The 16541-nt window shown below is 41.9% G+C and overlaps 2 protein-coding genes across 2 annotated transcripts; one reads left to right on the plus strand and one right to left on the minus strand.

The window, feature by feature from the left end:
- The first annotated feature begins 8738 nt into the window (after positions 1-8738).
- Positions 8739-11056, plus strand: ankrd34c (ankyrin repeat domain 34C). The gene has a single exon (XM_079501341.1). It carries the CDS (start codon positions 8889-8891, stop codon positions 10482-10484), a length of 1596 nt encoding a protein of 531 aa, XP_079357467.1. The 5' UTR covers positions 8739-8888; the 3' UTR covers positions 10485-11056.
- Positions 11057-11174: 118 nt separating this feature from the next.
- Positions 11175-16518, minus strand: LOC306923296 (retinol dehydrogenase 13-like). The gene is made up of 7 exons (XM_079501342.1): positions 16215-16518; positions 14053-14193; positions 13781-13972; positions 13504-13665; positions 13274-13390; positions 11815-12019; positions 11175-11662 (listed from the first exon to the last, which is right to left on the minus strand). The coding sequence occupies exons 1-7, from the start codon at positions 16285-16287 to the stop codon at positions 11569-11571; spliced, it is 984 nt and encodes a 327-aa protein (XP_079357468.1). The 5' UTR covers positions 16288-16518; the 3' UTR covers positions 11175-11568.
- Positions 16519-16541: the final 23 nt, after the last annotated feature.

A 16541-nucleotide genomic window follows, 5' to 3' on the forward strand; every position in this document is an offset into this window, starting at 1 on the left:
GGGGTTTTCACTTTCCTCTCAGTTATATACGTAGCAATGTTAACTGGCACACAGTTTTTGAATTGTTCCAGAGTAACCAACTCACGAAGCCCATTAAAGGTTTTAACCTCTGATGCTACGCACCACCTGTTAAACTGGACTAACATATCTCTTACAAATTCCACATATGTTTGGTGTTCCTCTTTTCTCCAATTCCTAAAACGTTGTCTGTAGGCTTCGGCTACTAACTCGTATGCACGTAACACTGCTCCTTTAACAACCTCATATCTTTGACTATCCATCACTGATAAAGAAGCATAGGCCTCCTGGGCCTTACCTGTGAGGACACATTGAAGCAGTAGAGTGCGCTCACCATCAGACCAATTCCTGGCATCTGCCACACGTTCAAACAGGGAAAAGAACAAATCCGGATCTTTTTCTGAAAACTTGGGAAGTAATTGTAGGTTAGAACCAACATTAAACTGCTTGGCTTCATGAGCACTCATGTTAAACTTTTCTTGCTCCAGTTCCAACCTTTTCAATTCAGTTCTTTGCTTCATCTCTTCAATCTCTTTCTCATGTTGAAGTTTAATTTTCTCATGTTCAAGTTTAATTTGAAGCAATTCCTTTTGTTGTTCAAAAGTTAATTGCCCTGAAGAAAAAGAAAAGGTTTTACCAGACCTCAATTCAATTGGGTTCTCATCCTCCGATGGGACCGCCTCCTCTGATAATACATCCTTTTCCACCAAACAGTCGATCAGAACTATTTTTACCCTAACTTTTGACTGTGTAGGCCGGACAGGAATGTTGTAGTGTTCTGCTATCTTTAATAGCTGCTCTTTTGTGCATCTATCCAGCAGCTCCACAGATGGAGCCTGAACAAATTCTTCAACTGAACTCATATTTCCTTTTTTTTTTTTCAAAAAAAACAAACAAAAAAAACTGTGCACAGGCTTTAACCAAAAGTAGCAAAAGACCCCAGAGCCCAACTCCCCTACCTAAACTGCCTACAAAATCTGACTGACTGTCTCCACCCTAGTCTTCAGTGGCCCTCCCGAGTCCCCCCCTCCAACAAGGGCCTCTCAGTGGTACCACCGCATTCCAGCTTGTGTGGAACACAGTCTAAACCCAGAAAATAAAAACAGTGAGTCCCATATGGAGACCCACTGTTCAAAAGCTATATGGGAGTTGGAACCCCAAGGACTAAGCACTTTAAAACATCAAACCTGCACACAGAGAGAATACAAGAAAAACGAAAAGGTTCTTAATGCTCTCCCCCCCCCAAAAACAAAATACCAACTCCTATGTGTGTCCCCCAAACAATTTGTTTCCCAAACAAACAAACAAAGCTTAAGTTCATCAAAACAATTGATAGAAAAAAACTCCACTCGGAGATAACAACCATATCTACCAACAAACTTAGCTAGAGCGGCGAGCCCCCATCTTGTCATGAACGGACTTAACCATGACAAACATGGGAGACGACACACAGGAGTAAATGCCAAAAACAGGTATTTATTATAAACTTAATCAAAACAAAGAATACTTTACTGTAACGTGGGGTGTGAGTCATCAGTTGAATCAGTAGTGTAGTGCCTGTGTGGATGTGTGAAAGTGTAATGTATGTGCAAGTGCAGTAACTAAGGTCAAAACTAACCCAAAGTAGTAAAGAGCAAACAATGTTCCTTGGCAGGGGAGAGAGGGAGAATGGCCTTGACCAGCCTGCTTAAATACTCCTGAGCCAAATTGGAGTCAGGTGTGCCTCATCATCTAGACACACCCCTGCAGGCTGGTCCCCTCCTCCTGCACATGAACAGAGAACAGTATTAACAGCAAACACAACCAGGATGGGTCATCACAACACATACTGGAGAACGGAAGTAATTTCCAGACTTCCAGACTTGTGAGAAGTAGCACTTCCCAATTCCAAAAGAAGTAAAGTGTAAAGTGAAAATGCATTGTATTTCACAGGAAACATGAGTCATGACAAGTGGAAGGGGAAAATCATTCTCAATGTATGTGAGGGATGACAGGTTTTTAAACAGCACTGGAGGCATTTCCCAAATCTGCCGCGTTGAGAGGGATGCATCAAGCCAATCTGGTGCAAAGCTGCGGTGGGGAGCATGCCAGTTCATTCCTGTCACAGCCCACACATTCGCTTGATACAATCGCTGAGACACCAAATGCCATGAGAATGTCAGACTCACTTTTTAAAAAGCGACCTGACTCAAAGGAACCACCACTAACAGCAGCACAATAATGGAGGTTACATTAGTGTTTCGAATGAATCAACGTATTGACAAGGAAGATGTAAACACAGTGTTGGGCTGTCAAGAGGGGAGGGCAAACAGAGGACTCATTGATTTGTTCTGTATACACTCATCGTTTCTTCCACTGTAATACCACCAAATCATTTGTTTCAAAATAATAATGGTGGTGAGTTGAATTCAGTACAGAACTGTCTGTCACATTACGTTAATCTCAACTGACTTTGTACTATCAAGACCCCAAACGTAATACGAATGCCACAGACGAAAAACAGTCTAAGTCCACACTATTGATCCATAATGTATAAATGATAGATAAGGGTTCAGGACAACGAGGCCTTTTCGTGGAGGGGTCAGAATGAAATTTGGACTTAGACTGTTTTTCGTCTGTGGTACTTGGTATATCATGAACAAGCAAAATATGGAATCTGTGCAGTCTCAACACTCTAATTCCCTGGTGTTTACAATTAATTAATTTAGCCATTTAATAGCAGACACTCTTATCCTCCAGAGCGACTTACAAGTGCAAGATCAGAGTAAATGGCATAAACAATACAAAACAACTGGATAAATGGTCATGCAAGGTGAATGTAAAGAAACATGTAGTCAAGTGCTTCAAACTAGCATACCAGGTCAACATCAAACCTAGTATCTGTATAAACAACATGCAATCTAAATAACATTCTTAGCATTTGTATCTTAATAACTGACACAACAAACAAGTAACCAATATATATCTGCATATATAGCATCAACAATAGGTGTGAATAATCGATACAAGGAAAGAGGAGGGAGGTGGAATCTGAAAAGGTGAGTTTTCAGACTGCAGAGGAAAATGGGGAATGAGTCTGCAGTCCTGACTAAAGAAGGTGAGTTTATTCCACAGCTGGAGAGCCAGGAGAGAGAAGAGTATAGGATGCTTGGAGCATTGGGCATGATGTTGTAATAGACTGGTTCCCAGAATTGAAAAGAACACTTCAGAAAATGACCCTGATAGCATTTTTGAGGAAAGTTAATTAATGTGTTCCATAATCCATTTCTGCCGTATACAGACTACAGAGTGATACGAGTCACCGTTTCGTAGTAAGTAATTAGCATAATAAATCACTAAAAACTGGAAATAGCTATAATTTTGATAAAGAGCCTGGTTTCCAGAGTAATTTTCTGCGTTCCATGATTTGTTTTGTCACTTCGCTTGACAAAACAAATCACGGAACACAGTGAATCAGGCTGGGAACCAGGCTAGAGCCCTGGGGCTCTGGTGGAGATCGAGAAAGTGTTGTTCCAAAGAACTGAAACCCTCAGCCAGTGCTCAGCCACACAGCCCAGCTGTTGTGGTTCCAAAGAACTGGAACCCTCACTAGAGCCCTGGTGCTCTGGTGGAGACTCCAGCCACACATCCGGATGTTGTGCTTCTCAGGAGCCATGACGTTCTGGTGACTCCTGCCATTCACAGAGTGAGAAATAGACCTCGAAGACTCATCAATTCAAATCGTCAGAACATCTAAGGGTAGCCATACATCAAAGAAGCGCTGCTCTCACTCCCAGTATGTACATGCGACAGTTGTCAGGAGCTATGCTAGCTTATGGCTGTGACTTGTGCTCAGTCTGGTCTGGTGCTTGTGCTCTGCTAAACACCGTTTCTCCACAGGACTCCATTTCTGTCATGGCTGCGGTTCCTTGACACCCCCCCCCCCTTCAGATAGATGTCTCTGAGTCATGCATTGTGTTTACAACCAACCTAAAGTAGTGCCACCCTAACTACACCATGAACTGACCCCTGACCCCATCACGGAGCTCTAGCACCGTCCTGCAGGAGTACTATTCCATTCATTATATTTAGATGTATTCACCAAGAATACATTTTAGTCTATGGAACAGCATATTTTTAGGGGACTTCTGCTTCCTATAAAACGGCCAGACACCATGCACTCACCATCTTGGTTCTCATATCCCTGGGTTCAAGAGCACCAGACAGTAATATGTACATTGCAGCTATGTGGCTCATTCTGGGGGTGAGTTCTACAACACAGAAATCCCCATGGCGCCATGTTCTCTCCTCTGCGTCATCAGTGCCCAATTGCCCATACCGAGGCCCCCCCCTGTCAGGTGTAAAGGAGCAACTTGGACACTCATGCATGAAGGAAGCATGAGTTCAAGTCTGTTGCTCTCCCCAGGTTGGCAGAGGGTGTGTAGAGCCCAGGATCACATTAGATAATTGACACAGGGGTAAAAAATAGGTCACAAAATCGTGGGATAAATAAAATAATAAATCCCCATGATATTTATAGAATATCTATTTATAGAATGTCGCTCCATTGCATTCAATGTGTTTTGGGTCACCACCCAGGGGCCTACAGAGGCGTATCTACAATAAGGCGAGGGCAGGCGTCCGCCTGTCCAAATCCATTTCTGGCCTGGCCAAAATCCATACAATGAGAGAAAAAGAGGACAAAAACAAGACATGAGAACTATTAGTGGACAGCTAATTGGCCGTTGCGGTAGAGTGCGACCCTCAATCACCCGTTGGAATGTAAATGCAAGCCTTTCAGCCTTTGTATACTACTCGTCTGGCAGGTATATCTATTTGAAAACCTTTAGTGCTACGATTGTGCGCGGGGAGACGACAATTAACACATCTTGCCTGTCCAAAATGTAATTCTTGCCTGCCCAAAATGTAATTCCTGGAAACGCCACTGGGGGCCTAGTGTATAATTTACTTTGTAAAAAACTGGGACCCTTATTTCACCGGCATACAGTAGATTTTCTGACAAAACGGTGACTCGTAGCACTCAGCATACAGCAGAAATGGATTCAGCTCATCAAAATCATATAGGAACAACACATTAAGTAACTCATTTGGGGCCCTGACTATAAGGAAGAAAGTGACAGACGTCCAGTGTTATTAGTTGATCTAATTGAGTGGTCAGAGGTGTGGGGGTGGATCATGCCCTGAAGGTATGAGGGTGTCATGCCCTTCATTGTCTTGTAGGTTGTGTAGTGTTGTGAACTTGTTGAATGATTAAAAAGAAAATCCTCAGAATAATGATGATATTATGCATCATAATTATTCTGAGAAAATAATGCTTTGCACAATTGTGGTTTCAGTTACAGGCAAATATGAGATTATTTTTGTTACTTATGATCCATAAATAGACCTAGAACTACTTCAGCCTGCCTATAAAAAAAATCTCACAGTGCCTTGTGAAGAAAGGTTATATATAGGAGGAGGAAGAGCAGCAGGTGCGACACAAGATATCTGAAAATGGAAACTACTCCCATGGGTGACAGCGCTTATTCTCTCCACTTTAATTATTTATTTCCCCTTTAATGTGCTGCCGACGACAGCATTGTTGGGGCAAAGATCATGTTGTATGAAGACTGCTGACGTCCCTATGCTTCCCCTGCTAATGAATGTGTCTCAACCAGTAAGCTTGGGGATACGGTTCTGCCCTTTGCTGATCCCCTCTCTTGGGAAGAGACAGCAAGCTGTTCATTAATAAAGCCAGTGTCCCCAGTACATCACTTATGTTATTTCCATGCTGCGACACTAAAGCGCTAAATTCTTATCAGTTTGTCTGATCAACTATTATACGCAGTATATTTTTGGGGGGTTAGTCTCTGGGGCCATTTTGCCTAAGAAAACAGACAGCTACTTATTAGCATCACAAATATGGATTAAGAAACAATGCATATCTCACAGCCTCCTTCTTTACACCCACTGTGCTCTCTCTTGTTGCTTGACAACACTTTATCACAAGAGCTGCACTCCTCTAAATATTACCCTTCTTTTACCTTTTAAAGACAAATCCTCAAGACAATGCATTGATATTGGATTATTCAAAGTCAGACGTTAGCACAGGGGACCACAATGTGATTTTCATATTGTGACCCCACGGAGTCTATACAGTCAATGTTGAACCCGAGAGGAACCCACTCATCCCTGCTGTTTTATAAACCACCCTCACCATGTGCCTTGTAAACAGCATGTCCCTGGAGTCTGCAAAGCAATCACAGGTGAGAAATCACAGCCGGCATTGAGTATTGGAGTCCAGAGACATGAGATGAGTGTGAGGATGCATGGGTAATAAAGTGATTAGTCCTAGTCTCCGGAGAACAGCAAAGGGGTCAAAGTACTAATGATCAACACCGTCTTGCCGGTTCTTTGCAAATGAAAAACACAGTTAAAATGTATTTGGGTAAATGCCATAAGAGCCTCCCTCCTGGTTCTTGGTGCACTATTTTGTCTCTGATTAGGCTTACCTGTGCCTTGCGGTGCTGTGAACATCACTGCTCTCATCAGGAGCTGCTTCCCTGCTGTCTCATAGCAACCTAAAAATAGAAATGTCCCTATTAGGTTCTATGGCTCTGACGGCACAAGTTTTGGCCTCTTTAATTGTGCAGCAAACATTTATTGCTGGTTAGATATCCTGTAACCACCCCTCACACACACACACACACACACACACACACACACACACACACACACACACACACACACACACACACACACACACACACACACACACACACACACACACACACACACACACACACACACACACACACACACACACACACACACACACACACACACACACACACACACACACACAGTGCTTTCATCTAATTACCATACTGAAAGATCTCACACAGTGCTTTCATCTAATTACCATACTGAAAAATCAAACATGACACTTAATGTAGATTATGTATAGTTAATTATAATTTGGCAACTATCTGCTTGTCACACAGGTGTGCATAAGCCCAGACCCTTATTGTAATAATAATCAGCTATAGAAAACATGCTTTGTTTTGATCGTGCAATGGAGTTATAATTCAGCAAATGAGGATCAGCAAGTGGATCACGACCAGATTGCATCTTATTTCGTATTTGAACAGTATAGGCTAAAACAGCAGGCTATAGGCTACGTATTAAACCAAATACAGATAGGAAGCCTGGACGGATAATTAATTATACATATTAGACTTTTGGAAGTAAAAAATAAAACATCTTTTGAGTGCAGATTCACTTGAGCAAATATAATCCTTGTTGAAATAGAGTAGGCTACTGGCAATGAGTATTTTATTGTTAGTTTTCTATAAAGCAACGAGTTAATTAATTTCACTTCCATTGTCCTCTTAAACAAAAAGCCAACATTTACATTTGACATGGGGTTGAGACTAGGATTTGATTCTGCGCTGCGTTTATTAATTATATAGGACAGAGGTGTTCACCAGACGCAATTTATTTTCGTCGACTCTGACGTCAAGAGAATACACGTTTCATTCACCATGCAAAAGTAAGTTATTTATAACCGTCAGCATCTCGAGGTTGTGATTCTTGAGTGCACTGCGCGCGGTGAAAGGAATGCTGCCTATTGGAGTGATGTAGCGCTTCCACAAAGCAGGAGATCGTGCGCTATGGTGCCACTGTCGGAGAGCTACCGAAGGAGACCTAACCAAGAAGCTTACTGGAAGTGGAACGGTTACGATTAAAAAAACAGGATTATTGTTAAGAAAGAGAACAAAACCTCGTTTGAATAATTTATGATAGCCTATACTGTTCTGCTTCTTCTGCCTGTGCTTACTTATACATGAAGTATCGGCTATATGTGAACATGCCAAACCTATCGTTTGATCAGGTAAGATACTATTTACTAAATATAGTAGCTACAAAAATAAGAAAGAAGTGAGAACACATTTCTTCGTATAACTTTTATGAATTAAGCTGTATCGCTATATAGCTACATTACCTATTTAATTAAAGGGCATGGGAAATCAAATTAAAAAAATATATACGTTTTCTACGATTGGAAACACTATAGGCCTATATATTTATTTCCTTGTGTAGTTAATCTTGTAAAATCTAATCTAAAACTCCCACAAATTTCGGTGGGAGCCTGCCTCTGACAAGTTAACCAAATTAAGAACCATGGACAGCGACCCTTAACGAGGACTCAATGCACAAAATGAACTTATAGTGGTACGGGCTTTTTGATATAGGTATTCCCCCCCTACTATTAAATCACAAAATCTAAAAACAAATATATAGTATATATTTATATAGGCCTACCTATAACATTCAGACAACATATTAGATATATGATATATGCTATAGTGAGAAAATGGGCTCGTGTTCACGTTCGTTTATGATGAAATGTAGCACATATTTGTGGAACAATATACATTTCATTACATTTGACTTATTAATTTACAAATAGTACATCACCATAATTCATTTTGAAATGATATAGCAGCCACCAGATAATACGAAGTAATACCAATAGATTTGGTCGTCGAGTATATGTAGGCTTTCATGTCCACTTCACTTCAGGTCTAGATTCCATGTCTTTTATAAATCAGACTAACCTAATATCAATTAGTCTAAATCACATACCGTATATATGTAATCTGATTTGCAACTTTTACCTTGTACCTAAACATTTAATTTGGATAAATGCTGCCACCTACTGGTGGCAATGGCTCAATGTAACAACATTTTGCAACTCAACACAATGAAATTCTTCAATACTTTTAATTTCGCAATGTAGGTTAATCTAATTTGATTGTTTTGATTATAGGGTTGCAGGCTATAATTGCCTTTCAACATTGAGGGAGTGATCTGTGTTTGTCCAGACAATGGACATACTGGAGCTGCGGACAGACGGGAACTCACTCCTAAAGGCAGTATGGTTGCGGCGCTTGAGACTAACCAGGCTCTTGCTGGACGGGGGCGCTTACATCAATGAGAGCAATGAGCGCGGAGAGACACCACTCATGGTAGCATGCATGTCCAAACACAATGACCAGCAAAGTGTGAGCAAGGCAAAGCTGGTCAAATATCTTTTGGACAACCATGCAGACCCCAACATACAGGACAAAGCAGGCAAGACGGCCCTAATGCAAGCTTGCATCCATAGGGCTGGACATGAGGTAGTGGCCCACCTGCTTAGCAATGGAGCTGACCCTAGCCTGGACGACAGGAGTGGAGCCTCAGCCCTGGTCTATGCTATCAATGCGGATGATAAGGAGACACTTAAACTGCTCCTGGACGCATGCAAAGCGAAAGGCAAAGAGGTCATCATAATAACCACTGACAAGTCACCGTCTGGAACTAAAACCACCAAACAGTACCTGAATGTTCCCCCATCACCAGAGCTGGACGAGAGATGCTCCCCCACATACTGCACCTCACCCTCCGACATCGATTTGAGTGCAACTCCCACACTAACCCAGGTTGAGCAGCAAAACACTGTCTTCAGCTTTCAGACAAAGCTAAAAACGTCCTCAAGCTCGGCTGCAAAACTCGCCAACGGGCCCATCTCTCCAACGCGTCGGCCCGCCAACCCCAAGCGCGCACGCTTGCCTCAGCTGAAGCGGCTACAGTCAGAGCCCTGGGGGCTGATTGCTCCTTCCGTCCTGGCTGCTGCTGCTGCCGCCCACGAGGAAAGCAAGAGAGCTACCTCCGACGAAGACGTTGTTACAGGCATAAATGGACTCTCACTGGCCAAAAGGTCAACTCTGTCTCGACAGAACAGTGTGGATGGTAAAGATAGTTTATTCCCTCTGGTGGGCGAGCAGCCCTGCAAACTAACAACCTCACTTTCAGTCCCGCTGACATCCAAGACGTCATACGAGAGATCTCTGAACCAGCACCAGCCACTGGCACGGCGCAGCACTGTCCCCGCTGAACAGGACGGTGGCAGCGGAAACAGTGGGCCGGCCAGTGTGAGAGACACGTTGCATAGGAGGCGGCTGGAGCACGATCATTATGACTCAGACTCCCAGCTCTATTCAGATTCTACCATGCTAGACTCTCCTAAGATCCCAGTGGAACGGAGAAAACTCAACACCTCTCCACTCGCTATGTTGACCACGTCTCGGGAATCTCTAGATAGCAATGCCAGCACATCGTCTCCCAGCGCGGCACGGAGACGAGCACCGGGCCTCCTGGAGAGGAGAGGCTCGGGCACTCTCCTGCTAGACCACATCTCCCACACCAGGCCGGGCCATTTGCCCCCTCTCAACTTCAATCCTAACCCGCCCATTCCTGACATTGGGGCCAGTAGCAAGCCTTCTTCCCCTCTGACCACAGGCTTTAGAACCATAGCTCCAGTAGCGCCAAACTCACCAAAGAGAGGTGGTTTCAAGACCAAGAAGAAGCTTATAAGAAGGCACTCTATGCAAGTGGAGCAAATGAAACAGCTTTCTGATTTTGAAGAGCTGGCCCATTAGTCGGCCTTGATGTCTCTGCATTACATATTTAATTGTGGTAGTACAAACATACAGTAAATGCCATAACATTTCAGGAAATAGATCCATTGGTTCAATTCTGTAAAACCTCTCATGTAGATGTTATAGAATGATTTGCAGATTCTTCTAAATGTATTAATATATTAATACTGATTACTGAGCAATATAGATATTCTCTCCAACATACCCAATTTGAAGAATTTAGATCTTTTGAATTCTCAGCATCTAAATGTAGTCTAATGTTTTAATGTAAATGGTAGGACTTGGTACTTTCCTTTCTCCTAATGCTCTGATATGAGGTAAAGTGTAGGGGACACATGATCCATTTGTAGCCTATTGCTCTCAAGATACGCCTTCTGCATAATTATGTAATTAGCACCATAAATGGACAAATGTTAGAAACTATGATGCACTTGACTATGATGTAGCTTGAGTAAAATATGAACACTGACTGTTTGTAGAATATTTGTACACAGTGCCTTTGAGACAACAAAACAGAAAAAGTAGTTATTGTGACCATTCCATTCGTAATTCCAAGTTATGTACAAATGTATTGGGCTCACATGGAAGGCATAAGACTAAGAAATAAGAAAAAGAACACTTAGAATGCAGAGGAGGTGTGTGAGTGAATGAATGAATAAATATGTCTTAAGAAATAGGTTAAGTGATGGGTTATGTAAAACAGCACTTTATTGCCCAAGAGAGGGGGGGGGGGGGGTGTTATTAACAATGTTATAAAGCACATGCCATGTTCTATCTCATGTACTCAAGTAACAAAAAAGTCATTATAGTCTTCAGAATATAAAGAAAGTGGTGATACTTTGCTTCTAAAATGTGATTTTACATCAAACAAACAAATAAGAAAAAGATAATTAATTCATAAAGCTTCCACAAGAATTAACTGTGAGGCACACCTGTTTAAAAAGCTTATAAATAAATAAATGCATAGTATTTTTGTATGTAGTTTGTTGTATATTCTAAATAAATGTCTAACTCTTGTCAGACAATGGCGTTACTCTGTCACACAGGATTCCGCTGAAAAAGGTTTACATAATTTTCACCATCATCACAGTCCAACCATAGAGGCACTGAGATCCCACAGTTTCTTGGCTGCTTCATCATCCTGGCCCCGAGGAGCTGCTGGTTTAGGACTGCAGTCACTGTAATCAGAGCAGAACATGAAGCTTTTAGCAAACTATGACTTTGCCTGAGACTGCTGGGGTGAATTGGCAAATAAGTTATAAAACCATCAAGTAGATCACATACCACGATACTAAATAATACAAACATGTACGAAGCCTAATTTACTAACCTGTAGTACAATCCACTCTGATTTTGAAGGCTTTCATCCACAGCACAGTGGATCGTAGTCTGGGCTCCTTCCGTTGGCGATTTGAGCAAAATCATAAGTGGTTTATACACAAGTCTCTTCCAGAGGGGCATTTCAGGCCAGAAGTGTCGGCCAAGCTCAGTTCGGATAACTCCAGGGTGTAGGCTGTATGTAGTTACCCCAGTACCTGCATAATTACGAGCCGCAAGGTATAATGTATTCATTAGCAATTTTTACATGGTACACCGACTCAAATATCGGCTTCAGTTAGTCCAAAATTCCGCGGCATGCCTTCTAACTGGAACTCGCAGGCGGGACCACATCACACCCGTTCTGGCGTCACTACACTGGCTCCCTGTGCGTTTCAGAATTTACTTTAAAATCTTATTGTTTGTCTTTAAAGCACTGAATGGTTTGGCACCTCAGTATTTGGCAAGGTCACTGTGGTCCGCAGGCCAGCTAAACCTTAGGGTAAAAAAGAAGACCCGCTTAAAGGAGAATTCCATACTAGAAGGCTTTCTTACCTTTCTTTGTAGTTGTTACGTCCCCACCCCAGGTGTTTTTTTGTGCAAAAACTCCTTATTGGCTATTTCCCCTACCATAAGCCCTCAATGAATTGCATTGAATTGAATGGGAATTGAATGGGGCTATGGGGTGTTGTGCTAATTCGCTTATTTCCATCGAAATAAGTAGTAAAGTGTGCCGCTTGGGATATTATTTACATTATGAAGAGAGGATATATACAAAAGATATATAATTTTGAGCGATGGAAATAAGCGAATTAGCACAACACCCCATAGCCCCATTCAATTCCCATTCAATTCAACGCAATTCATTGATGGCTTATGGTAGGGGAAATAGCCAATAAGGAGCTTTTGCACAAAATAACACCGGACCTCTTTGGTGGGGACGTAACAACTACAAAGAAAGGTAAGAAAGCCTTTTAGTATGGAATTCTCCTTTAAAGACCAGAGGGGATAGAGCCTTTTACATCATAGCCCCCACATTATGGAATGCGCTCCCCTCCAATGTCAAACTGGCCCCCTCCATTGAGACCTTTAAATCCCACCTAAAGACCCACTTCTACACCTTGGCTTTTAACCCCGGTTGAGTTTCCTTGGTCCATGTTTTGTATCCGTTTTGTATTTTTCGTGTGTTTGCTGTTGTTCTCTGTGTTTATAGCTACAGTGTATTTGGTTTTATTCTGTGAAATGTGCTTTATAAATAAAGTGCATTGGATTGAAATATCAGAAGGAGCGAGTGCATTCTCCGGCAGCGGCAAGCAGACGTGGGGGGGGGGGGGGCACCAATTGTTGTCTGCAATTGGCGGAGACTCCGCTGCTAATGCCGCTGCCGGAAAATGCACTCGCTCTCCCTCTCAAATATTCATATGGTGTATACTGTAGTATGTGAAATATCAAAGGTTTACAAATGTATCTACCTTGCAGTCGAAGGGCGAGCTCCCTTGTGAAGAGGACATTAGCAAGTTTGCTTTGCCGGTAACTTGTCCATGGGGTGTATTCTTTATCTAGATTTATGTCGTCAAAATTGATTTTACCTGTGGAGAGTAAACACCACAAATGCTTAGTTCAAAAGCATAGTGCAAAAAGAATGTTAATTTAGGAGAGCCCCCCCCCCCCCCCCCCCCCCCCCCCCGAGACAAAGCTGTACCTTTCTCATGAGCCAAACTGGAGACATTGACAATACGACTAGGAGTTGTCTTCTTCAGGAGATCCAACAGAAGGTTTGTTAGTAGGAAGTGACCCAAGTGGTTCACGCCAAACTGCATCTCAAAGCCATCTTCAGTCTGCCATTTTGGACAACTCATGACACCTAAGAGAAAAGGGTTCTACAAATCAGCTTGACAACTCCCATCTGTTTACATGGCATTGCCAATGACATGGGCCACCATGTGTCACAATATGCAGACATTGATGCCATCAATCACCTGCATTATTGATAAGAACATCCAGCCTTTCTTCACTGGCCAGTATGTCTTTTGCCAGTTCTCGCACTGACTGCAGAGATGCCAAGTCCAACATTTTGACAATAACATTCCCGTTGCCACTGCTCTTCCGTATAACCTCTGCAGCTTTATTAGCCCGATCCATGTCTCTACAAGCCAGAATGACCCTTGCACCTGTAGCAGAATAGCAAAAATAGTACTGTAATTGGTTTCTGAGAAAATCTAGGGAAATAAAATGTGGATATGTTACTCACCCCGGCTAGCCAGGTCAACAGCTGTCTCTTTACCGATCCCTGTGTTGGCTCCAGTAATCAGGACAGTCTTCCCATCCAAACGTGCTTTGCTATGACATACCCCTCCTGCCATCCATTTCTTCATTGCAATGAATCCCACGCCTGTTAGGAAGTACAGCTACAGTCACTAGTCCAATGTTTGATGTGTCTGTCTTGTTCAGTTAAAGATAAGGCCTTAAATATGTGAGATGTAAGAAAGCTGTGGGACCTGTTCTGCGGTTTTACTTTTCTCTACCACATGCCATACTGTGATTAATTTCAACTGTACATCTTTAACCTTGTGTCATCCAACTGACTCAATATCATACAGGTGTCTAATTCATGATAGCACATATTTATACAGATTAATTTGCCTGTATCATCTCACAAGAAATATTGGACCCTGCTGCAGTCAACTCATATGTGGTCATATATCCTGAGAAGAATTACAAGTCAGTGAAAAGAATCTTGTCTTATTAGTTCTACCCGTCATTGTTGTTATATATATTATTACAGAATGACACACTGTACACACGTACACATTACTTAATGTGCAGCACACTTAAAAGAAAAGAAAAGTGATGTGGTAACAGTACTCGTCGACTGTATTTTCTTTGCAATAAAATTTTGTTTTATTTCCTATTACCTAAAAAGGAACAATGTTGTATTTGGAATGCAGGTCTCCTGGTGCTGAATCCCACTAATTAGGGTTCCGTCGCTGTCCAAGGTGCTGACAGGTTTTTATTGTTTTTTTCCCCCGTAATATTTTTGAGTGGTGCAACCACTCCAAGTAACAGCCATGTCCCTATGTCCGTCCCTATGTTTAGAGTACCAACAGGGGTGATGTTGCACCACTCACTTCAGACTGGTTTGATTTTTTTTACTTCAGATAAGATCACATTATCAGTCACATTAAGCTAGACTTTCTGGTATCGCAAGAGACTACCTCATACACTTTTACGAATTTGTAGAATGAACCATATTGCACACCAGAGTGTTGCAACTTTCTAGAGCCACAACAGTATACAGTGCATTAATTTATGTACAAAATCCTCCCCCCGATGGTAGGTTATTGTACTATATTGAATGGTGGGTTAAGTGATATTTTTGTCCAAATTTGTCTGCTAATTTCTTAGTGCCATCTGATCACTTTATTCTGTGCAGGTTCTCTCTCCTGATTGGATAAAAATATGTATCCCGACCTGAAAATGCATTTTCTGTTCACTAAAGAGCAGGAGAGAATATAGAGGTATAACATTTATTTTAACCAAAAAATATATCACTTACCCACCTTTAATTTAAATAATTAGCATATCGTGCTGACCTTTCCGTACCTATATTGTCCATAGCTCTAATGCCTTCAGAGCTAACCTTTCCGACACTTTATATACAGTGTACACTTTGAATGTATGTATTTAGTATAGTTCATCAATGACTGCACAATCCAACTATATGTGCTGCAACCTAACGCCAACCTTTTATCTTTTTCTAAGTGCTGGAGTTTGGAAGCACTCGTCGTAAGTCACTGAACGTCCCTGCATGCATCTGTTTCGCATTTGCACATAATGCAGGAGGCAGCAGCGCGACCCCTTAATACAAACGAGCGCTTCCAAACTCCAACATTTCTTCTTCTTGACAGAAAGTAGCTCATAACATGTCTACGGGGGATTTTTATGAAAAACAAGCTCTGCAGATTGAAAGAGAATAATTCAAGCTTGGACTACAGCTGCAATGTTGGTGAGTTTAACGTTGTTTAAGACAAGCAGATCGCAAACGCAAAATGATGAGTGGGGAGTCAATGGAGGGTATTGCAACTCTAGATTCATCCCATTATAAAAAAAATTAGAGTTGCAAATTGCGGCTAATTAGGGCTATGGGCCAGAGCCAGCGCTTGCTATCCCTCATGCTAAATAGCTTCACAAAGGTCCATTAATACAATTAAAGTTACAGTGATAGTACAGTGATCACCAAAAAACAAGTTCTTGAGCTTAGCCCAGATACCCTGGGTAAATATAGTAATCATTTCATCATTTCAAGTGATAGTTATATCACAAACAAAGTGATAGTTACAGTTACAGTAATATCATTTGAATATGTAGCCTACTCGTTCGTACCGTATTTTTAAGGCAATAAGATTAACTAACCTGTTAATGTGACGAGCGCTGTAGATATAGGATGCTGGGCGACAAAGTTTTTAATTGCAACTAAGTTCTGCATGTCTGTGCCTTCCCTTTGCAATCTAAAGTATCCAACTGCACTGTCACTGTGGGTCCTAAAACGACCACACGCACACGCACGGGTTTTGATTACTAGTATCTATGCTTCACATAGCCTACAGAACTCGGGATTTAACACAAGACACGAGAAAAAACCATAGAGTAATGGGAAAAACTCGGCAGTCTAGTAACGGTTATGTTGTTTAATGCAAGGTCGACCAGGAAGTGACTGCGCTCTCAGAGCGCTGATGTCAA

Source organism: Electrona antarctica (assembly GCF_951216825.1).
Source record: "Electrona antarctica genome assembly, chromosome: 5".
Taxonomy (NCBI): Eukaryota; Metazoa; Chordata; class Actinopteri; order Myctophiformes; family Myctophidae; genus Electrona; species Electrona antarctica.